Source organism: Carcharodon carcharias, chromosome 16, assembly GCF_017639515.1.
Source record: "Carcharodon carcharias isolate sCarCar2 chromosome 16, sCarCar2.pri, whole genome shotgun sequence".
NCBI classification, from domain to species: Eukaryota; Metazoa; Chordata; class Chondrichthyes; order Lamniformes; family Lamnidae; genus Carcharodon; species Carcharodon carcharias.
The window spans coordinates 94710210-94735455 of NC_054482.1; the positions used below are offsets into that span (position 1 = coordinate 94710210).

A 25246-nucleotide genomic window follows, 5' to 3' on the forward strand; every position below is an offset into this window, starting at 1 on the left:
TTCTTGGGTAGTCTCTTCATTGATGGAAGCCTCAAAACTGGACTCCCCGTTGGTCATTGAAAGATGAGGGCACCATGATGCAGATCTCCATTGTCTCACCAGAGTGCCTGGCATACACAGTGACAGCATGATGACGTAAAGTAATGACATCTCCTTCTTCTCCCTTAGATTCGCCAGCAGCCACTTGTTCGCAGGACCTTGCAGAGCCACCCCTGACACCAGAGTGCCACCTGGCTTCAGATGCACCTGCGTCACACCCGCTCTCTGAACCAGCACCTCGTTGGGCATTAGATCATTGGCTAGAATGTCAGTGCACATTGGTGAGGGCTTTTCACACTCAATTGAGGTGCAGGCAGAGGCAGAGAGTGCCTATGCTGCCGGCAGTCAGAGGACTGCTGGAGACCAGAATGATGCTGAGTTTAAGGCAGATAATGAGCCTCTGGAGTCATCCATTAGATGGCAGATGCTGGATGTCCGGAGGGATATGCGGGAGGATCTGGCGGAAATCTGTGAGGGTATCCTTGCCATGGTCTCTATTGTGCAGGAGTCCATGCGGAGCATGAGCACTGCGCTGACCCTCATGGCCAAACGCACTGCCTCCTCCATTGAGAGAGTGGCGACTTTCATGGAGAGACAGCTAAAGGGACAGAATCAGGGGTTCCTGGGGTTGCACTTGGACCTGCAAGCCCTCATACAGGCAATGACCTCAGGTGGTCAGTGCCAGTGTGGGAGGTGGATGAGGTACCCAGTATCCCAGCTAGGTGCCTGTCCATCAATGGCAAACAGGGAGGTCCAGAGCGGCCTCACGTTGGTGCAAAGGCTGCCTGTCATCTCTGTGGGCTCCTCTCAAGGCACTGCCCTTGAGGGCGGCAGCAGCCCCTCCACCCCTCTGCCAGTGAACGTGGCATCTGATGAGGCTGTGATGACTGGGAGATGCCAGCCGTGGCAACAGCCGCTCCCTCCCAGGGGGGGCCAGCACAAGCTCCACTGGCCAGAGGATGACCGCCAAGGTCATCAAGGCCAACAAGACACCAGAGCCAGCCAGCTGCCTCCAATGCTGCTGGCAGTGAGGGGAGGGCACCAGGACACAACACTCGTAAACATAAGTTCAAGACACCACGTGCACAAGAGGGACTGTTCACGGATGATCTTCTGTTCTGTAATGTTTTGTTCATATGTTTACTGGTGTGGCCATGAACACCAGAGATGGTAATATTAATTTATTTTGAGAGTGAAAATTATATAAATTTTACTTTTGTCATAACGGCCTGAGTATGCTTTAGTTTTCTTTTGATGCAGGATATGCCAGTATCTAATGATGGACGTGAATGGCTCAATAATTTACTGCACAGGCACTAAGTGACTTTAGGTTCAAATGAAAGGGTCATTTCAGACATCCCGGGATGGAGGCTGCAGCCCTGGCATGAGGTGGAAGCAAATCTTTGAGAGCCTAGCTGAAGGATTGTTTGATTAAGGCATCTCTGGTGTCCCTGCCTCCCTGAACAATACAGAGGTCTGTCTCCATGCACTCAGCATTCTCCCCACCGTGCTCCCCTTCTGACTCACTGCTGGATTCATCATCTGTGGTCTGTGGAGCTGTGTCAAGATCGTCGTCCTCCAACGGGTCGCCCCTTACCAGTGCCAGATTGTGGAGAGTGTAGCAAGCAACCACTATCTGTGACACCCGCTCTGGGGGGTATTGTCGTGCTCCCTCTGAGCGGTCTAGGCATTGGAAGTGCATCTTCAGAAGACCTATGATCATCTCTAGCACATTTTAGAGGCATGACTCTTATTATAATGCTGCACGGTCTCTGCTCTTGGGTGGCGGAGAGGTGTCATAAGCCACCTTTTCAATGGAAAGCCCTTGTCACCCAGCAGTCATCTATCCAGTTGGGCTGGAGCACCGAATAGCCTTGGCACCTGGGGGTGTCTCAGGATATAAGCGTCTTGGGAGCTGCCAGGGTACCTTGCACTGACTTGCAGAAACTGCCTCTTGCGGTTACAAACCATCTGGACGTTCATTGATTGGAATCCCTTCCTGTTGACCAATGCACCCGGCTAACCCACTGGCACCATGATGTGTGCAGTCGATTGCACTCTGGACGTGGGGGACCCCCAAAATCACTGCAAACCCTCTGGCTCACTCAGCCGTGCTGGCCTCGTCCGTATGGAAATAAATAAATTTCATTACTACCTGAACAGAGCTTCTGTCATCAGCTTGATGTAACTGTGGCCAGCTGATTGGGACACTCCACAAAGGTCCTCCACTGACCCCTGGAAAGAGCCGGAGGCATAGAAGTTGAGGGCCACTGTGACTTTCAGAGCCACTGGCATGGGGTTTCCACCTACACAGTTGGAGCTGATCTCAGGTCCAATCATGCGACAAATGGAGGTCAGTCTCCCTGGAGAGGTGGAGCCTCCTTTGGCATTGCACCTTGGACATATTGCAGTAGCTGTATTGCTGCCTGTAAACCTTGGCAGCAGGACAGTGGTGTCTTCTGCGGCCCATTACGCCTTGGGCTACCTGCTGGCCCTGCACCATTGTGCCTGCGCCTCTCCTCTCACAGGTCGCTCCCCTGGAAGCTGCATTGGGACACCCAACCGCCTCTTCCTTCTGTCCCTCTCTTCCTCCTCAGAGGAGGTGCCCCCAGCAGAGAGCACAATCCCCATTACCTGGGTAACAGAAGGCTGTCTGATACCTGGAAGGGTCCACATGGTCAAAATCCTCCGGGGGCCTTGGAGACACCAATAGGTCCTGAAATGAAGCGTGGAAATGCTGAGAATGAAGCTCAGAGCTGAGATGAAGCTGCCAAGTTCAAATAAGCAACCAGCAGCAAACTATCTTCTAAACTCCTCACTACTCACAACAGCAATGCTGCTGACCCTTTTTATCCTGCCCTTGGATGAGATTTTGCAGAAAATGGGCTGCCCGCCTGCCTATTTTGCCCACATGATGAATGTGAAATCACACAGGCAATGTAAAATTGGGATCAATTGGGTTTTTAATGGCCTTAAGTAGCCTTTTAATTGCTGGCGGGTGTGGCTCCAATACCCGTGTGTGCCTGCTGAGCTGAAGATTGCGTGCGAGCAGGATGACGTCTGATGTCTTGCACATGCGGATTGACTTTGGGACACTCGCCCGACGTCATCTCGCACAATTTTACACCTGATCAGGTTGGGCGCAGGCCTGCCCGCGAGGAGTAAAATTCCGCCCTCTGTCTCCATGTGTTTGTTGCCTAGTGATACCTCACAACTGTGGCAGGAATGACTTGCGCTGTACTCAACGTTGGGATACTGTACACTTTCACTAAAAGTAGCCCCTAATATTGAAGAGATACAAGATGACAATGTATTATGCCTAGCACTCGGGGATCAATTTTAACTTGTCAAAATCAATAGCGAGGCAATTCTCTAAGTGGGTTCCCAGGTGGACATACTAGCCCATTAACACAGATGTTGTGCCCACTGTCACTTCTACTACATGGGCCTACCACTGGGCAGCCAAAGCCCATTTCAAGCAGTATTCCTGTTTAATATGCAAATCAGGATTCTATGACACACAGGATTCCAAATGCCATTTTAGGGCAGAATTGGTCCAAGAATACTCCTTATGTCCTCCGAACAGTTTTATTGGCATGAAAGTGAAAGGACCTGAAAACGCAAGTTTGAATTTTTTTTCTTTGCGAAACCAGGAGTGCTTCCCTAGACTTGCATACCATCCACAGCCTGACACCTTCCAGGTTGCCCGATATTGTGCTCACCCCGCGACAGCTCAGTGGATTAGAGTAACCAGGCCAGAAGTTAAAGTTGATACCGCGAAATGCAACAGGCTCTTTCAATCACTCCTCTGAAAGTCCTCTCAATTCAGTCTGACCTCTTTAATTGCACCGTGGATTTTAGATCCCTAAAGCACACAGCAACAAGTGATGCAGCATTCATGAAGTATATTCCTACTGTGCTTTCTTCCTGTAACACTGAAATCTTCACTGCTGAATTTGGTAGCACCTACTATAGTATTTATGGTACATAGATTATGGTTGTTGTATATCGTTGGAATGCATAATAATTTTTAGACAAGCACAAGTTTGAATTAGTTCAATTTTATGCAAACTTAATTGTAAGGGTTAAGTACTCATGCCAATGTTAAAACTGTATTTGTTTATTAAGGAAGGATGTAGTTGTACTGTGACAAGTTTACATAGTTTCCATTATGTTTGAATGTGTAATTGTATTTTGTATTTGCTTAAAATAATTGAATTGAGCACCTGAACTCTGTGTTCTGCCATTTGTAACATGATGCCTTTCTCCTACGCTGTGAAATATATATAAATAGTATCTTCGTGGTGTCAGACAAGAATCCAGTAAAACTAGTGACCCTGATGAAGAGCAACCTTAGAGAAAATACTGAGCTACATCAACAAAGCCATAAATTGAATTAAAGAAACATGAAGGAAGAATAATGAGAATGAACAGATCACTTCTGAATGTCTGGGTTAAGTCATGCTCCATTGTTGAACCTGTGCTGACGAGATTGTAAATATCTCCAAGAAGAAAACTTAAAAACAAGTGGATTGTAAAAGTTTGAAGAAAATATATGAAACGCTATCATTGGACAAGAGAAGCCGGTGGCAAGTTAGGATTGTTAACATGCGTTAGGATTGTTAACATGCATTAAACAGTTTGTTCTATAAACATAAGGAAGATCAAAAAATCCAATAGGCAGAAGGAGCCAGGTTTTTGGAAGAAACAGATGGGAAGGGTAATACAACCTTATATTAAATTTACTAAACTGATTAAGATAGACTTAGAAATTAGGTGAATACTGGTCTTAATCTCCCCTTTGTTCCTGAGAACTCCAAACACACGCCAACACATTTTGTCTTCTAACCCAGGTGACCTAACAAGTAGAGGGACTGATTTTAATATTCCGCCTGGATAATCAACAACATAAGAAACAGGAGGACCCAGCCTGATAAGGGCTCCTGCTCAGAGGCAGATACACGCTCCTTGGCCTGACTAGCTGGAGTTGATGGGGTCACAGATAGAGAGGATTCTGAGTGGCTGGACGCCCTTGGAGCCCCTTATGCATCTGGCTGATGCTCATCATCCCTGTCAGAAGGACCACATGGAGAGTGGCACCCACCACCCCCTCGCACCCTTTCCCTCACCTAGCCACTGATGGACCCCACAAATGCTTATAGCCATTGCGTGCAGGTCTGAGCACAAATCTGTTAGGATCTTCTGGACCAAAGGTCTCCAAGGTGGTTGCCACCCTTCCCTTGGTGACCTCAGGGTGCTTGTACGCAGGAGCCACAATATCAGACCGAACACAGACAGACTCCTCCATCCTTTGGCCAGTCTGCTGACTGACTCTTGCATCTCAGCCTGATGTTCCACTGCCTGTTGCATCTCCAGCATTGTCTCGGTGGCCCTTCTGCAGTCCTCCGAGTTCCTGAGCCCTCAGCTGTTATTGCCTCCAACTCCTGTGTAGATGTCAGTGAGGTGTTCTCTAGAAAGTGACCTGAACCCAATCTAGAACTATGACCCACTAGGGTGCATGCCTCTGTGCTAGTGGAGGGTGTGGGTAAAGCAGTAAGGGATCTTCTTCAAATGGCTCCTCAGCATCCTTGTCTGAGGTGGGCTGGGGACTGGGGCTTATGTTGGCCTTATTCCTCTGCCTGGACCTACTAATGCCAGTAAGAGAGAAAAGATAGACTTAGTTCACGAGAATACAAGATTGCAGGTTACTCACTGTGAACGTCAGGAGTTGATCAACTCATGGAGGTCTCATTCGTACTAGGTTGCTGGGAGAAGCTGATTTCGCCTTCCCCACAAGATTGATCCCTGTCCTCCCCAGCTAGCTCTGCAGCATCCTCCTTAAATTTGCTGAGCTCAATTTTGCTGGCTGTCCCTTCTTCTGTTGTGAGCAAGCTTGGACTTCATGAAGACATAAGGAAGGAATGTGATGAGAAGGGATGGAGCAGAGGTTGGGAAACATGCATTACCCTTGTGTGTGGTGAGCCCTCCCCAGAAAGGGCTGAAGATGGAGTTTGTGCAGCATGATAGATGAAATGGTGGTGTTGTGAAAGTATCTGGAGACAAACAGTGCTGATATGTGTCTCCTGCTAATGTTGTGTGAGATCCCTGAAGAGTGTGGCCCTTTGAGTGCATGATGCCATGATAAGAGTTTGAAATTGGACTGAGCTGAAGGTTAACATACCCTGGCAGAGTGGATGAGGTCATTCATCCTCTTCCTGCACTGGATAGCGTTACGGGGGTGGTTGCCAGTGGTGCTGACTTGCCCTGCTATTGCCTCCCAGGCCAGAGAGTTGAGGCTGGTGTGCTTCCTGGAGTCATCGTTTGGATACAGCACATTCTGGTGCTGGTGTAATATTCTTATCAAAGCCTCAAGGGAGTTGTGGCTAAACCTTGTGTGCATCTTTCGTCGCTTTGCTTGCAGCTACCTCTATCGGTCTCCTGAAGACAGCTGGGCAGGAAAGTGTGAAACGTGTCTGCTCGGATGGTGTTTAAATATGGTGCCTGGACCTTTGACTCCATTAGGTAATGGCAGGGTGGACAAATCAGTTCCTGACTGGCCAGGTGATTCAGAGAGATACTCAACTATGCATAATTAATCCGCTTCTGAGCACAAAATCACGCGCAATTTCCCACCACTCCAACCAGTGGGAAATGCCGTGGAACCCACCCACCACGGCACTTAGTTTCAAAAATAGAAAATTCTGCCCATTATTTCATCATTAGAGGTTCTGTGAGCACTGTTGTTATAGCACTGTAAGTTGTCTATTTTGGGGTGCTGTTCATCCACTATTCGCCACCAGGAGATTTAACAGTTCTCGGTAATGTAGCTCTTTGGACATATCATGGTACCCTATTCAGGCTTCCCCCCTTGAAGGCTGTAAGGGATTCATCTCTTTCCAGCTGGATGCTAGTTTTTTTCTAGAAGGAACAAACAGTAGAGATTGTGCCATGATAATGTAATAATTGATGGTCTAATGCAATTTCTAAAACTAGGCACATCAAGGTCCTGCAAAGAGAAAATACTAAATAAATGGCTTAATTAGTTTCATGAAGAGTCATACAGACTCGAAAGGTTAACTCTGTTTCTATCTCCACAGATGCTGCCAGACTTGCTGAGTTTATCCAGCATTTTCGGTTTTTATTTTAGATTTCTAGCAACCGCAGTACTTTGCTTTTGAATTAATTGGTTTGTTTTGGTGATGGTAAGTCAATGGCGAGCATCAGCCAGAACAGTAGCAGAACTCCACGCATTCCTCTGCGTAGTGCCTTGGACCTTATCTTGGCTGGAATTTTCCACCCCCGTTGGCACGTGCGTCATGGCGGGCATGAGAGCAGAATATGGCGAGAAGGCCAAAAATCGGTTTAGACTATCATGAAACCAGTTTGTGATCGCTCTGTCCGTCAATGGGATGAGGTGCGGGGATAGTGGGGGCAGGGGGGGGCAAGGTAGCAGGGTCTGATAGCAATGCACAAGCACATGCAGGGGGGTTAGGGAAGCGGCCACGCATTAGGGAAACCTTGTATAAAAAGTGAGCATTCATCCACAGCTCAGAGTCCAGGCGCAGCTACAGTGGTGTGCTTGCAGTCTGTGCTTCTAGCTTATCTGCCCACTCAAGCAACCTGGAGGCCTGAAAGTGCCACCAAATGCTCCTGAGCTTTGCACTCCTTGGGCACAGACTGCAAATTAAGCATTTTAGGGGGGTGCAGAATAATTGGACAACTGGGCAAGTTGTACAATCTCCTTGCGAAAGCTGGCTATGGAGCAGTCACTGGTGGAGGCGCTCACAGCCCCTTGCAATGTCTTCATTAAGTTTTGGACCAGTGTCCCCCATGCTTCAAGCTAATAGCACAGCCTCGCATTGTGGGTTAGGAGAATGCCTCCACCTGAGCGGACAGCACAACATGCAGTCCAGTGGGCAAAGCTGCCACCAACTGTTATGTGGACCGGGGTGGAGGTTGATGGGTTTTGGGCACCCATGCAGCGCACTAAACTCTGGCCATCCAAGTGGTAGCTAGCACTCTGCGGCATGTGTTAAGCGACCTTGAGATGGAGCTGGAGCTGCACATGTAACCATGAGAGGTCCCTAGGAGACTAATGCCAACACATGCGTCTCTTTCTTTCATCCTGCAGGAGGAGTACATCAGGAGCACAAAGCCTGGTGAACTAGCTGTATGCCTCATGGTTTACAGGGAGCAAAGGTGACAGAGAAGAGAGCAATGGAGGTGCCTGGCTGGCCAGAGAGAGGAGCAGCACCCTCAAGAAGGGGCTGCTAGGGTTCCTGTGCATACCGCTGAAGAGCCACAGTGAGTCGTCATGGATTGATGCCTAGCTAGACCCAGGGTATACAGGCACTCGTCATTCATGCAGATAACCAAGAACTAGTGTCGCCGAAGACTGTGCATGCCCAGGAAACAGGTTGGTCATATACGTCACCTGCTGCAGGATTTGACTCCATGGGGACTCGGAGGGTATCCACTGCCAGTGGCCATGAAAGTAACCCCGATGCTCTAGTTTTACACCAAGGGCTACCCACAGAGGACGTGGCTGATGCCTGTGCAGCGGCCCCAGAGTGTGGCAGAGAGGAGGCACAATGAGGCTCATGCTGCAACACAGTGCGAGTTGCAGCAAACCATTGGAATGTTGAAAATGAGCTTCCTGTGCTTGGACCAGTCTGGTGGAGCCCGGCAGAGGGCATCAACGATGGAGCTCATCCCATGCAGCAGTGCAGGACTGATATTCTGGACCAAGGTCTCCATGGTGGTCGCCATCCTACCAGTGTTGACCTTGGTGAATTGACAGGCTGCCACTATCACCTCAGAATGAAGGCAGACAGACTCCTCCAACATGCTCTGCAATCTGAGGAATGCAGCAGACATCCTTTCCTGATGTTCCCGAGCTTGCCTTTGCAGCGCCAGCAACCTGAGGTACGACTGAGTCCAGAGGCTCCTCATCTGATTTGGACTCAGCAGATTTCTGGTCTCCAGCAGTTCCCAGAGTGCTAGAGACCTGGAAAATCCTTGCCACTGCCTGCTGTGGATCAGTCAGTGCCATGTGCTCACCAGATTGTGACCCTGAGGCTACTCTAGAACAAAGTCCCACCAAGGTGTGCGTCTCTGTGCTGATGGAGGGTGTGGGTGAGCGCTGTGACGGGTCTTCAGTGAATGTTTCATCATTCTTCTTCTGAGGTTTCTTCGAGCTTGAGTCGAAGACCTGGGTCATGGACACCCCCGGCTGCTTCCCAAATGTGCCAGCGAAAGCAAGGAGAAACAATTAGTGCTTGGCAGGGGACTGCGCAACAGGGGAACTAACTCACAGCATAGTTGTCTGATGGATGTTGCACTTCTGGATCCTCACTTGGTTGAGCACCGCCGATCTCACCATTAGCACAGGAACAGGCCAGATTGCTGATCAGCTGGATGGCTCTATTTTCAAAGTCTGTTAGGACCTTTGAGGTCAAGCATTCCTCCACCAGTCTGCGACCTCTCCCTTTCGTTGTGCGCCAACTTGTCCTGCATGAATACAGATGATGGGAGTGTAAGCAGGACGCCTGCCAGGCCAGATGATAAGGATGCCTGGCAGGTGTGGGTGGTGAGTGGTACCATGGACAGGATGAGGACACGACGTGCAGGGAAGATGAAGGTGTGTGTGTGAGAGTGAATGGTGATGTCCCTTGAACTGGCAGTGAGTGAGATCCCTGTGGATATGTGATGGGTTTGAAAGTGTGAGATTTGAGAGTGATGAGAAGAGTGCATTAGCCTGGCAGTACAGAGAAGATCATTCATCCTCTTTTGGCACTGGGTGGCTGTCCTCTTTTGCAGGGCATTGGTGCTGGCCACCACTGCCACCACCTCACATGCTGGATTTGTCACCTTGCTTGCTGGCCCTGGCCCAGACTGGAGGGGGTAGAGGACTTCACGACAGGCCTCCACTGTGTTCAATAGGCACTCGAGGGTGATGATGCTAAATTTGGGGGCAGCATGTTTCCTCCCTTTGGCAGCCATGAGTTTCCAGCAGCTTCCGATGCCTTAGAGAGGGCTAGCTCTGTGCAGGGGTGCCCAGATTACTGGAGGCCTGAGGTGATGGCAGGGCTGTCCAGTCAGAGGCCTGTTTCCCGGGAATGCGTTACTAATGGAAGCGGAACGTGTCGGGAATGGGACGATATGGCACAAAAACCCGTCATTGTGGCCGGCGGGTTAAATGTCCTTTTTCCTGCCTGTTACCGCACTTAGTGCAAATCTGGGATGATTCCGCCCTTTGTGTGTATTTTAGCAGGAGACTTAACATTTTATTATGAAGACAGTACTCTCCATTAACCTGAGGTGCCAGTCTAGATTAAATGTTTAAACCTATAAGAATAGGATTTGACCTCATATCTTTCCACCTCAAAAAGGCTAAAAATGCTACCTCTCACAGCCAGTTAAATGCCTCATTATCTCACCGACTAGCACTTTGACAGAATTACTGCAGATGTGACTTGATTGGCTACATAATTGGACAGGTAGTTGTTTTTGCACTGTGGTGAAATCCCATTGAAGTTTCAAAGTTCCTTCCTGCAGATTCACTAGAAAAAGTTGCATGCTATTGCAACACATCTTCCATTTCTAAGAATTTCTAGCTCTTACTGTTAGTATAACTAAACTATCAGTAGACAAGTGAGAACTATATGCAAACTAGGACATTGGCCTTAGAATGAAACACTTTACTATATATCTAGAAATGTTAACCACATTCTCCTATTAGATTTTCCGTGTCTGATTGGGGTAGACACGTTCAGTGGCACGATTGGAAAATCTTGCAAGAAGGCCCTATCCATGTTTCCAGGTGACGTAAATCCAGGATGCGATTGTCCCCTCCCTCCGTCAATGGCGGGCTGTGTTTCCCAACATCAAACATCTGGAACTTAAATTTTATTAAATTTGCACCTCAATATTGTGGCCACGTGTCAGAATCATCCCCCCTACGTCAAATTTAAATCTCAGGTTGACGTGACTTCAGAACAGTGTGATTTACAACTGCCTTTATAAGGTGTGCACTTGGCAACCTGAACTTCCAGGCGAACTTGGAGGTGAGTGCACACAATTTAGCATAGCACTCATGAGCATCCCCCCATTGGAACTGAAGGAGGTGGCGCCGTGGATTCGGTGCAGTGTGGTGGGGGGGGGGAGGGAGAGGGAAGGTATCACAGGCAAGTCTCCAAAGTTGCTTCTTTGTGACTGGCTTTCAGTGTGGTGCTGGGGCAAGGGCTTCAGTGGGTTGGGGGCACAATGCAGCACTGAGGGGAGCTGTGACTTTGGGATGGGACAATCATTGTGGGCAGAGGTTTACGCACTGCATACCAGGAGAGGCCCTGGACTATGACTCGGTCCCTGCACAAAGTGAAGTCACAAAGTTTCACTTCTGTATGACACGAACACACCTCATTATAACAAGGGGCCATAGACAAGGAGACATGATGATGAGTGTTATTTATATTGGTGAACGTTATGTATAAGTAATTAACACACGTACCCACATTGTACAACTATTTCTTCTTGACTTTCCTAACTCTGCTGTTATGTCTTGGTGCATCCCCGACAACCACAGCGGTGTTGGAGGCAGCCTGCTGACTGCTATGCCTTGTTGCCTGTGCTGACCTTGATGGGCGTCCTCTGGAGGCTGAGACCTGGAGGGCCCCGGCCTGCTTTTGGGGTCCTGCTGTGTGGCAGGTCCACTCTCCTCGCCCTGCACAGCTGGAGCTGCTGGGGTCACAGGACGAGGGGATTTAGATGGGCCAGTCACTCCTGCAGTCACCTGGGTGGATGGCACCGATCCTCCTCCCTATGGGTGCCCGAGTGCCCAGGCTGACTCCTTGAGAGGAAGGGGCAGCTGGAGATGCCCTGCCCCCTCGCGTTGGAACTGATGAATGACAGCAACTGCTTCAGAATGGAGTGCAGCTCCTAGAGCAATGCAGGACTAATATCCTGGACCAAGGTCTCCATTGTGGCTGCCACCCTGTCAGTTTGACCCCAGTGTGTTGGCATGCTGGTACTATCAGCTTGGTCTGAAGGCGAATGGATTCTTCCATCATGCCTTGCAATCTGAGGAATGCAGCAGACATCCCTTCCTGATGTTCCCGAGCTTGTCTTTGCAGCTACAGCAACTAAGGTAGAATCGAGTCCAGAGGCTCCTCATTTGGCTCGAACTCAGCGGATTCCCGGTCTCCAGCTGTCCTCTGAATGCCAGCACCCTGGGATGTCCTTGCCTCCGCCTGCTGTGGATCAGATAAGTGCGATGTTCTCGCCAGACTGTGACCCCGAGGCTACTCTAGCACTTGGTTCCACTGAGGTGTGTGTCTCTTTGCTGTGAAGGGTGTAGGTGAGCAATGTGATTGGTCTTCAATTAGGGTGTCATCAGATTCCTCTTCCAAGGTGTATTTGGGGCTTGATCTGAGGGCCTGGCTTGTGGATGCCCTTGGATAATTCCCAGATGTGCCTGCGAAAGAAAGGATAGATCATTTCTACATGGCAGGGGACTGCGGAACAAAAGATATCACTCAGAGTATGGCTGTGCGACGGATGTTGTAGCACAGGATCCTTATTTGGTTGAGCGCCTCCAGCCCCACCGTCAGCATAGGAGCGATCCACATCCTCATCGACCAGATGGATGGCTCCATTCTCAAAGTCGGTCAGGATCTTCAGTTGAGGCATTCTATCCCTGAACTGGGATCTTTCCCTTTTCTTATGAGCCAGCTTGCCCTGCATGAAGACAGATGGAGAGAGTGGAAGCAGGATACCTGCCAGGTCAGATAAGAAGGATGCCTGGCATATGTGGGTGGTGAACGGTGCCATGGATGGGATAAGGACACGATCCACAGAGGAGATGACAGTGTGTGAGAGAGAGTGAGTGGGTTTGCGAGTGTTTGAGTTGAGACTGATGAGAAGGATGACTTACCCTGGCGTAACGGAGGAGATCATCTTCTTCCTGCACTGGTTGTCTGTCCTCTTTTGTAGGGCGTTGGTGCTCACCATCGCTTCCCATGCTGGATTTGTTACCAGCCGGGGTAGAGGACTTCACGGTGGGCCTCTACTGCATTCAGGTGCTCGAGAGAACTGTCACTGAATTTAGCAGCTGCATGTTTCCTCCTTTTGGAAGCCATGACTTTTCACAAGCTCTTGATCCCTTAGAGAGTGGTAGCTCTGCATAGAGCTATAAACATGGCACCCAGATTACAGAAGGCCTGAGGTGACAGCGGGGTGGGCCAATCAGAGGCCGCCCCACCAGCGATCCAACGTGAAACCTGTGCCTCTCAAATTTTTCAATGAAGTGGCACACGATATGGAGGAAAATACTGCCATTGCCGTCGGTGGCTCATTCTCCGATTTCCCTGCCCGCTTTTGGACTTTGCTTATTTCACTGAAAATCCCAGCCTATGAAACTTATGACCAGGCTTTTAAATCGAATTTATTTTGCTAGAAAACAAAATCATGTGATTATCTTTCTTGTTGATGGATTCTGCCCTTTCAAATTTCTCAGCAAGTTAAGCTGGAGTATTACCTTCACCTACTGGACTCTCACCCTGGACCTGTTGTCCTATTGCATTCCACTCCCCCCTCTGACTTTGACGGTTTCCCCTTACCACCAGTACCCTTAGTTTGCACCCCCAGGATGCCACTGTCAACTCCACCGATCCCACCCTCTAAAACACTCTGCCACTTCCCTGGACACCCCCACCATCTTCCCCAGGCACCCCTCCACCCACCTCCCCTGTAAGCCTGGCTCCCCTGTCCAGCCTTGGAGCTGCCTGTGATACATGCACCCAAATTAAAAGGTAGATGAAAGGAGCATCTATGTACCTCGAAGTTGTTGATGAAGTGAAACTCGCCAGGTACATGCTGCCTATGTGAAACAGACTATTCTAATTATCCGCTGGTGGGGCATTTAATTTAAAAGGGGAAAATGTGATTCCATCAAGGTAGCCTTTTAATGAGCATGCAAATGAATGCAAATATGGTTCCTGACAGATCAGTGGGAAAGTCGAGCTGCCTTTAACCCGCCACCAAAGTCAGGAGAACAACATTCCAAACGGATTTCCCAATGGCAGGAAACTCTGACTTTTCGCTCCAAATTTTGTACCCCCCTGTCTGCCAAGGTTCCCATCACGGGAGCAGAAAATTTCACCCATGACTGGATGGTAGAAAATCTGCATCAAATAGTCAAATGCATTCAATTTTCATTACTGAAACTTTGTAGGAACCAATCAGGGTCAATCTTAGATAGTTTAAAGGCTTAGCTTATCATGGAACTTCAGGCACAAGCAGAGGAAAAGAGTTTAGTTGTAATACAGCCAATAAAAAAAAACACCCTAAACAGCAGCACTTGAAATATATTGCTCCTGTCCAGTCTCAAGACTATTAGGACTTCCTGTCCCAGCAACACTTCACTCAAAACTGTTCCCTGACAAGACCCATTGCCTGCAGGGGAACAAGGAAAGAAGATACGGTTGTAGACTATTAGGCCCCAGGCATCCCAGGAACTTGTGTTGATGCTCAAATGAGGAAAAGAAATGGCCTTATCTCAAAGTCTTTGGCTTTCCCCCAGCTGTGGCAGAGGGATGAAGAACTGTAGGTGCAGGCCACAGAAAAACGTTTTCTAGGCACCCAGCACATGAGCAATCTAATGAAGCAGGAAACCTCATTTGTATTGCATCAACTGACCTGCACTTACAGACAAGTGATCTGGATATTCAAGAATTAAAATGCATTTTTAAAAAATTACATAGATTTGCAAAGAGGCTTCAATGCAGAAATAGGCCATTCAGCCCAAATGGCCTCTGCTGCCAATGATGTTCCACCTGAACCTTCTCTTACCCTTCTCCATCTAGTCCCATAAGTATTTCCTTCTATTCCGTTTTTCCCTCATTTGCTTAAATGCATCTATTCTATTTGCCTCCACTGCTCCCTGGGGTACTGCAGCCCATATTCTTACCTGTCTTTGTGTGAAAACGATTTTCCTTGAATTCCCTGTTGGAATCAGCCAGATTTGCCCCAGGGAAACTGATACAACAACTACCTGGGTGCAGGCAAGCTCTAAGCCCTTCCCCAAAACTAGAGTTTACCACAACATGGGCAGGTGGCTGGCAGAGGTGAGGTTGAGGTGATGTTTGCATTCACCTGATCCACACTAATGAAGTGTCTCCCCACTGATCACAGAAACATCGGTGATATCTGTGTTGCAGGCATAGTCCGGCATGATGCCAGCATCACCTCTGTAATTGTGACGTGAACCATTTTGGGGTCAATTTGGCAACAAGAGTTTGATCTTTGGAACACTAAAAGGGAAATCATGTGACTTATGTCTGGAAACTCAGGCAAAACAATTTTCCTGCTGAAATATTTTTTCCATAAATGTTTACATGGACCACATCCAAATGAAGCATTGGTCAATTTTACCTGGTGGCAAAGTATTAGCTGCAGTTGAAGACAGCATACTGCTTTCACGTACAGCTGCCATTCCAAGAAGGTAGCACCTTTGTTTACGTAGCTCTTCCTCTCGCTGTAGAACTTCTCTGATCTCTTGACTAAGGATGGACTGAGATCCATGTGAACGGAGCTTGAAGAAGGGGTTCTTTTGCAATTTCTCCTCTGTCTGCAGAGATGAGATGGATGACAGTGCAAAGTCTGTGGAATGCCGTAGGACCACATCTGGTGTTTCCAGTATTACAACATTAGCAGTTTCTACAGTTGGATATTTAAGCTTCAGTACAGCATCAGTAACTCCTGCCTTGTCTTCCTCTGAAGAAGTTAATACACCATTTTCCAGTCTAAAATTACCAACATTCATTTCGTTATTGGAGGGATGCTTTTTCATTGTAGAAGGTGTACCCAACAAAGAGGCAGGAGTATTAATATGGGGGATAAACATTTTACTGTTTGATGGCAATGGGAAAGGATAATGTTGTTCGAAGAACTTCCTTCTCTCTTCAATCTCTGGGATCAGGCTTTTGTCACTTGTTCCCTTTATCTTCCCTTGCTGGATGAGGTCTTCCTCCCGTTGGCGCTCAAGTAAAATTTCACGCTGCATCTGCATCTCCGCTAATTGATTATTTTTAACTTTTGCTGAAGGGGCGGGAACAGGCGGAAAAGTAAATGGCCGAGTTTTGATTTCTACATATTCTTCAGAGCAAGGATGTTTTTTAATGCCTCTGGCCTTCTTTAGACTTTCTTCCCGTTTCACACCCAGACGGATCTCTCTTTCGATTGGAGTTTCAGATTTTCCATTTGTTATGGACACAGAACTTGAAGTTTCATTCTGAAATATGGTGTCAGTTAAATTCCCAGCTTCCGATCTACAAGTTGAGTCATCTAGACCAGAGTCGCTCCCTTCTGAGCATGCACTAAAATCTGCTATGTTCAATAACAGGTTCTGCTCGAAATCCCTCATTGCACCTTTATTCTCCTGTAATGCTACTGTGTCCTGTTTATTATTTAGGTTTGTTAAACTTCTCCAGCATTCCACTTCATCAATTTTGATTTCTACTGGTGTGCTGCTTCGTATTTTATCTTTAGAAAAAGATGCAGAATGTGGAGGGGTTGCCTCCTTTATCAGTTTAGTAATGGAAGTGCCATCTGTGCTGTCTTTAGTAACACGTTTTGTTATGCTTTTATTCTTCTGCTGCTTGACTGGTGGCCTATGGCCATGTGCTTTGCTAATCTCTTCCAGCAGCAACCACTGTCTGCGGGCAGCAGCAAAATCCACATGTTCTGTGTCAACATTTTCAGAGGCTTTAGTCTGGCTTCTTTGGCCTGGGGTTTGTTCAGCAGATCGGGTTTCAGTATTGTTGGATGTACCCTTCACTTCATCGTTCTGGTTAGGGTTACTTTTTAGTGACCTGTGCTCTAGCTCCATTACTTCAAATGCAATTTTGTTACTTAGGGAAGTCACACTTCCATTAGACCGACTTTCATGAATTAAGTCATTTGTATGTTCCTTGCTGGATTTGAATTTGTCTGCATGGGCAGATTCTAAACCATCCTCATATTGCATGAGAGTGGTGCCTGGCAAAAATTCATTCTGAATAGCTGATGAACCGGCTTCTGGCTCTCTTTGATACATCATACTTTCATTTGATATTTGATTACCATGACTGGTCAAGTAAGTTAGACCAGTGGCTGATAGATCCATCAAGCCTTTATCATCCTGTGGAATGACTAAAGGAGTTAAACTTTCTATGGTCAATTTACTTAAATCAATCACTGAGAAATTTTCAACATTTTCTTCCCATTGTCTGACTTCTGATAAGGTTTCCAGTATTCCTTCATTTAGCTTGATTAATGATGAATTTTCTGGTGAATATTCTTCTGATCTTGTGACTGCAGGAGTGGCTGTTTCATTTTCAGCTTCGTTGGTAGTTTGGAAGGCCTTCGACATTTCTTTCTGGTTGAGTTTAGCTTCAACTGTTGCAGCTGCAGTCACTGTAAAAGGTTTGCTGGCAATGTCCTGACCTAACTCTAAACCTTCCACTGCCACTGATTTAGCACCTGCTCCGCCCAGTACCTCAGTTGAAGAATCTTTGAAGTTGTCTTTATGAATAATGGCATAAATCACTTCTGGCATTTCATAGGATGAAGGCATGGTTTCAAATGCTAAAGGTACTTGCATTGGGTGATCTAAATCTTCAATTTTGAAAGGAAGTTTTATGCCATTTGCATTGTCATTATGATGTCCATCACTGACTTCTTTTCCATTTTCCACTACAGTAGGATCTGCTGTTAATATGCAAGTATCCAAGATTTGCTGCTGGTCATTTAACCCAGAGTATTTTCTTTCAGTAGTCACATTAACATTTCCTTCATGAATAGTGCCATTTTCTGTTACTTCTGTTTCCATAGCAATAGATTCGGGCACACAAGTGCTTTTAGATTCCGAAACGTCCTCACTGGTTTCCATAGTTACAGCTGGTGTACAAGTATCTCCCATGCCAACATTTTCTTTCAGTTCCTCTCCATTCTTCTTCCACTTGGCCAGGAAACCACTTGGCTACAAAGATAAACATACATGTAAATTACCAAAATGCTTACAACTTGGTTTGATCAAATTTCTCAAGAAACAACACAAGATATTCATTCCAGAAATTGTATAGGAATTTCCAACCTTTGGTTAAGCTGTTAAAGTAAAGCCCCATCTACCCTCTTAAGCTGATAGAAAATAAAACACAGAACTATTCAAAGAGAAGGGGAATTCTCCTGATTTCCTGGACAACTTTTATCCTTCAGCCACTTAAAGCAGATTATTTTATAATTCATTTCATTGTTGGTTGTGGCACTTTGCTGTGTACATTTTGATGGCCTGGGGTTTCTATACCACAACAGGAACCACGATTCTAAAGTACTTCATTGACCATAAAGTGCTTTGGGACCACCCTACGTTATTAAAAGCGTTATATATAAATGCAAGTCCTTTCTTTAATACTTCAGAATCTCCATCATTATATTCACAAAATGATTGTACCATTAACCTTAGAAATTCAGTAACTTGCAGTGTTTTCAGATTATCACAATGATAGAACTGGAGACAGGATACCAGATTGACTGTTGAATAGTGCTGTTGATTTTTCTCAAGACATGAAAAATAACTTGTCTAAGACGAGTTTTAAAAATTCTTTGAGGAATTCTTCTTTGAAACGTGTTCTCTAAAAATGCCACATACTGTATATCTTTCACTAGCTAGATATATATGAGTAGGCAGGGTGTGCTTGGTCCTCTGTATAGCTATATTTTGAAGTCCTAAGCCAGTGGCCAAAGTTCTGGACCCCTAATTTTCATCCCTTTGTAGGGTGGGTGGGAGGAGGAAAATGTAGCCGAGTTTCTCTCAGCAATCATCTCAACAAAGCTCATTCAATAGTTGCTCTAACAAACTGCAGAGCCTGGGAAATACATTATTACCCAGATAAACAAAAATATCAAAGTATGAACAATTTAATGATACAAAAATGCACATAAATTTTTGTAGCTCCATTAATTTCTTGTACAAAAATAACAATTCAGAAATAAAAATATGATTCAATTGGTAAAGTGGAGTTATTTCAAAATCCCAGAGGGAAACTTTAAACAACTGTCATAACCTATAATTTTAAGTGTTACGTTTGAGATGCGACTGTAAATTCAGGAATCAGACCACCAGTTCTCGACGTTTTACATCAAACTAAATGAAACATTTTATTTATTTACACAGGTTAGAATATATATGCACACATGACTACAAATTACTACTACCATAACTTTTTTTTAACAAATTCTCAAACAAATCTCCATTAAGGCAACAGCAACCCATAGACTTAACCAAATATCAGACAAAGCATTTTCACCTTACAAATTCAAAAGGAGGTTCTTTCACTTTGGTTCCTATGGAGTGAGCTGGAGGCTTAAGATGTCTTTTGATTTCACATTGCCTCTGCCCTGCACACCTGAAAACTACTGAAATTATACCTACCACCACTGATTGAATGCAAATTCTCATTGTATCAACAACCTCTGAACTAAACCTCTCTAACAATAAAACCCCTTTCATAGTAACAATTTTATTCGTAATATAAACATATTGCTTGGTAGCTGCTAGAAAGGCACCAGTTTTCACCCACTTCTTGAATGCTCTATTCAAAAAATGCAAATGCACACTATCTCTCTTACATATCAAAGCTAGTACCCATCAAAGCACCCAGACTAGCTGGCTTTACTCCAATTAAGACACACCCGCAGACTAAACCTCTATTTTAAAAGAAAAATGTTTTCCAAAATATTATATACATTAATAGCTTCATGAAATGAAGTTTAATGGAAGTAATGACTGATATATAGTAAAGATTTTAATAGGCATAATTAAATATTAGCAGACTGTCAAGCTATTATAGTACAATGCTTTTTCACAATACTTACTGAATCTAGTTTTGACCTGATGCCCTTCTGATACTGGCACCTGCTCCAACTTCAGTGGCAAAGCCTCCTGCTATATTGCCTTTACACTCTAGAACTCTCCATAAATTCACCTCACTATCTTTCTTCCTATCATCAAAAGCCTCCTCAAAATCCATCTCTTCAAAAATGCCTTCGCTTACCTCTTTGAACTTCCTCTACTACAGCTTAGCATTTTTTCTCTCTCTGTTATGTTTGGAATGTTTATAATATCAGCAGCACTATAAAAGTTACTTTTAAAGAAAAACTATGCTTTTAACTCCCAAGAATGCCAAATGTACAGTTTACATGGCATGCTTACAAATACAATTGTTCCTCAAACAGTATAATTTCTGGACCCTGTAAAAATCTGCTAAAAAATGCTTTTCCTAAATTCACACCTTTTTAATATCTAGATGGAAATGTGTTCTAGTAGTCAGCCACAATTCACATTAGAGTAATTTGAGAAAAAGGTAACCCTCAATTATTGCTGTTTCATACATTATCCTGGTTTTCAAAATACTATTAAATACAGTATTCTTTCTGAAGTTCACTAACACTTGGCCTAATTGCAGATAAGTGTTTCACTGAGCTATTTAAAATATTTATTGTGAAATACTTGGTTTAGCATCCACAAATTCTAGTTGTACAAAAATTGTGGTCAAATAGAACACAAAATCACTTGACACAAAGTACTGGTTTTAGACCCACATTTCTCAATCTCAAGCTGTATGTGCTCTTGCCTACAGGATCTTTTACTATGAGGTCAATTAATCCAGTCTCATTACACAGTACCAGGTCTAATATTACCTGTCCCCTGGTTGGTTTCAGAATGTATTGTTCTAAACTGTCCCGAATATCATCCACTAATAATCACCCACGATTATTAGTTCCCTACTTACAAGCCCCTATTATTTATTTATTTATACTCAGTCCTATAGAATTGCTACTGCTGGGGAACTCTCAACTACTCCCACCAGTAATTTCCTTCATTATTTCTTATCTACACCCAAACTTTCTTTAAAACAAAAACGTTGTGGGATGTGGGTGTCAATAGCTAGGCCAGCATTTATTACCCTTAAGAAGGTGGTGGTAAGCTGCCTTGTTGAACCACTGCAGTCAGTATTCCTTATAGACTTTCTAGCAATGGCTAGGCCATTTCAGACCGCATTTAAGAGACAAACATATTGCAGTGGGTCTTGAGTCACATGTAGGCCAGCCCAGGTAAGGGCAGCAGATTTCCTTCCACAAAGCACGTTAGTGAACCAGATGGATTTTTACAACAATCGACAATTTTGAATTCAAATCTGCCTCGGTGGGATCACCCTGGGTCTCTGGATTTCCAGTCCAGTGACAATACCATGACGCCACCACCTCTCATGATTCTATGTCTTGAGTTTCTGAACCTTGATTAACAGAATTACCCCAATTCTATTTCCTTTCTTTCTATCCTTCCACAATGTCAAATACACTTAATATTCAGGCCCCAGCATTGTTCAATATTCAGGCCCCAGCATTGTTCACCTTGTAAACATGTCTCTACAATGGCGATCATATCATACTCAATTTCTATTTCTGCTATTAATTTATCCATCTTTATATGAATGCTCAAAGCATTCAGAATAAAAGCCTTTATTTCTGTCTTCTTAGCATTTTTTCCTACTCTGACCTTATTTGCTGGTGCGTTCTTGTTTGTAAGCTTTATGCCTTCCTGTCACACTCTGGTTGTCATTACCCATTTCACTACTTGCATTATCGTCTCGCCTTTTCTTTTTAACTTTCCAAATCTCCCCTCACATGAACCCGCCCCTCCATTATTCAGTTTAAAGTATTCTCTAAACCCTAGTTATATGATTCACATGGACACTGGTCCCAGTGTGGTTCAGGTGAAGAATGTCCCAATGGTACAGCTCCCTCTTTCCCTAGTACTGGTGCCAGAGCCCCAAGAATCAAAACACGTTTCTCCCACACCAATCTTTGAGCCCTGAATACAACTCTCTGATCTTATTTACCCTATGTCAATTTGCTCATGGCTCAGGTAGTAATCCAGAGATTATTACCTTCAAGGTTCTGCCTTTTAATTTAGCTCCTGACCGGTCATACTCCCTTAGGTAGGACGAGGGAAGAGGTTCTGTCTGCTATGACAGTGGTACCAATGTAGTCCATAGCAACAGGATCATTTCCATCCTGCTCCAAGTTCCTTTCCAGTTCTAAGGAGGTGTTCTTGACCTTGGCACCAGGCAGGCAATACAACCTTAAAGACTTACACTCTTTGCTGCAGAGAACAATATCTATGCTTCTAACCATACTGTCCCCTACTACTCCCTCCACTGGAATGGCCCCCTGCACCACAGTACTGTGGTCAGTTTGCTCATCCTCCCTGCAGTCCCTGCCCTTGTCCACACAAACTACAGAAACATCAAACCTGTTGGACAAGTGTAACTGCTGAGGTGCTACACATAGTAACTTTTATGAGGGAATGGGGAGTTGTACAATCCAAGCTTGCAGATAACATTAAGAGGTACAGTAAATTGTATAGCTAGGATCAGGAAATTCTAAAGGGAAATGGTCTGCCAGTGAGCCAAAACTGTGGCTAATGGATTTGAATGCAACGGGTGTGGGGAAGTTTGATATCATCGACTTTGAGTCAAGGAAAGACAAATTAGAATATTTTCTTAATGAAGAAAACTCTGGTGGGAGAAATTCACTTTGGACTAATGATTAGTGGTTTGCATAGATCAGGGTTTTGCAGTTTTGAGTTCTGTTCTCCTGGAGATGAGCAAGTCCCAGCCCTACAGGAGTGGCAGTGGCTCCATGGGAATGGTACACATTGGCCTCTCAGGATGTTAGAGTGTCTAATCTTTTGTCACCTTCCAAGCAAACAGCCACCATGCCAGAGTGTTTGGCAGCTGCAGAGATGCAGCAGTCTGGTGCTGGGCTTATGTGGATTTGAACACCCAGAACTCCCTGGAGACAAGCATATGAAGGGTTCCAACAGGAGCATTCTTCCACTAGCTTTGCTCATTACCTTGGAGTATGAGAGTTAGGAAAGCCTCCTATAAAGAAAAGTATTATATATAAAGACAAGAAGTACATTAGTTTTGAATAATAGCAATTAATGCTGAAAAAATTGCACTTTTTTGTTAAAGCTTTTTGTCTTGCACTCATCAGGATAATTTGCAAAAAATATGCCAATGTCAGGGAAAACATCAAATTTACACTGTTTGAGAAGTTGGTGCTGATTGGTTGGCAAGTGGACTCTGGTTGGCAAGTGGATACTGATTGGTAGAGGCATTGCAATGGAGCCTGCACCAGTTGATGGCAACTGACAGTTAACTGCCAAGCACTGTTTGAAATTTAAACCAAGCAACTTGAGTCTGATTGGTCATGGCATTGCCCTGGGGAATAAACCAGCGAGTGCTGTCTCTTTTGTTTAGTTGAAACAGGTGTGTACATGTTTTTTCTGCTTGCAAAGAACAGTTGGCAACTTGACGTTGCTGGTGCTGTTATATACCACTTGATTGCAACACCAATGTTCAACACTGGCGGGAGGGGATGTGTCCGTAATAAATAGAAGTCAAAAGAGAAAACCACAGGAACAAATTAGTGAAAGAAAATAAACAGGAGCAAGAATCAGATAAGGACAGAGTTGTAGGGAAACAAATGCAGGAATGGAAGAAGCTTGGATAAAAAATGAATGAGGAAGAAAGCAGTCAGCTGAACCATGAACAGAAAGGGTTAAAACACATACATGGTTTTTGCTGCAGAGATTACTTCAGTAGAATGGTTAAGACTGGTAAATCTCAAAACGTAAATCACAATTATTAAATCAACCCATTTATTTCCAAATCACTGAATAAGATCTGCCCTCCCCTGTGGGCAATGGCAGGGTCAAGATTATGCAGCATTTTTATACATCCTATCGGCTACCTCCAGTGCAAAGGTGAAAGGAAACACAGCTTAAACTATATTTTCAAAAACAGAGTATGATCTACTAAATTCAAAGCACCTCATAATTAGTTATTTTAAGCACAAGACTCCTAATTTGCAGTGTTTGTGCGAATTAATCAAAATGGTTAGTATCTTAGTTCTGTGCAAGAATTCTTTAGAATCATTGTATGGACTGTAATAGGAGTCATCAGAACAGTAGAAATATAGTTTGTGTCAGTTTTCAAAATTGCATCTAAAATGATAGACACTTTTTTTTTTAAATGTTACTTTGAGAAGTCACAGGATCTTGCTGGGGACACAATAGCCTTGCATAACCAAGCACATAACGCAGAAAAAGGTCGTTTTACCATAGGTCTGGCAGAATAGTTCTTCAGATTTCAGTAATGAGTTTACATCATTTCACCAATCCTTAGGTTGTAAATTAATAGATCATTTCAAATTTGAGCTTTCTGTAATCAGGAGCGTCGTACGAAAGTTTTAAAATCATATTAGATTGGAGCTAAACCCACTCAAATCCAGGTGAGAGTAACAAAACTACTCAGCTGCTTACTTTAGCCCTTACAGGAGGTCAATAAATGTAACATTGCTACATATCAGATGTGACCTCCCTTCAAGTAACATTGTAATCAACTTGGTAAAACGTTAGAGTAAAAAACACTAAGTATACAATTTTAGGATAAAGTAGTTCTCTTGATTAGATTAAACAGGAATATTTTACCTAAGCAGCCTATAACACTGCTGGGAATGAGGAATGTCAGAAAATGTTACACAGGATCAAGTTCTTGGAAGTTTATTCAGACGTCAGGTAAGTTCCATAATGCTTGCAATTTACCAGAATTAAATACTGACTGAGAAAAAAGACTTTCATTTCTATAATGCCTTTCACCATCACTGGCCATCTCAAATTGCTTTACAGCCAACTAAGTATTGTGGATTGCGGCATATAAGATGTCCTTTGAAAAATCCTTCCAAAGAGCAGTTTTTGACTTATGTGGTGATTATAAATGTGAACCGCTGCCACTGGTGTAAGTGGCTGCCATATAGTCCTGAGCTGAAAAATTAAGGCTGACTCCTAATGTGAGTATGGCCCTAAACATGTATTTATTAGCTGAAAAAATGGGGGAGGGTTGACTTATGCATGGCAATCTGCAGTACTTTCTGAAGTGCAGTCACCGTTGGCAGCCAATTTGCAGACAGCAAGCTCCTACAAACAGCAATAACGAGGAATTAGAAGAAATAAATGCATACTTACCTGGTCTTGAAAATTGCACTGACCCTTCTATTTGCTGGAGCTGCTTGGGACCTGCATTGAAAGCCTCCTCGCAGGCCC

At 44.9% G+C, this 25246-nt stretch overlaps 1 protein-coding gene across 1 annotated transcript in view; it reads right to left on the bottom strand.

Annotated features, from left to right (window-relative positions):
* The window catches only part of LOC121288968, a 64589-nt gene that overhangs the window by 3201 nt on the left and 36142 nt on the right, over positions 1-25246 (bottom strand). The window contains exon 2 of the mRNA XM_041207832.1: positions 15469-18055. Within this exon, the coding sequence (XP_041063766.1) occupies positions 15469-18055 (2587 nt within the window). The remainder of the gene's footprint in view (positions 1-15468; positions 18056-25246) is intronic.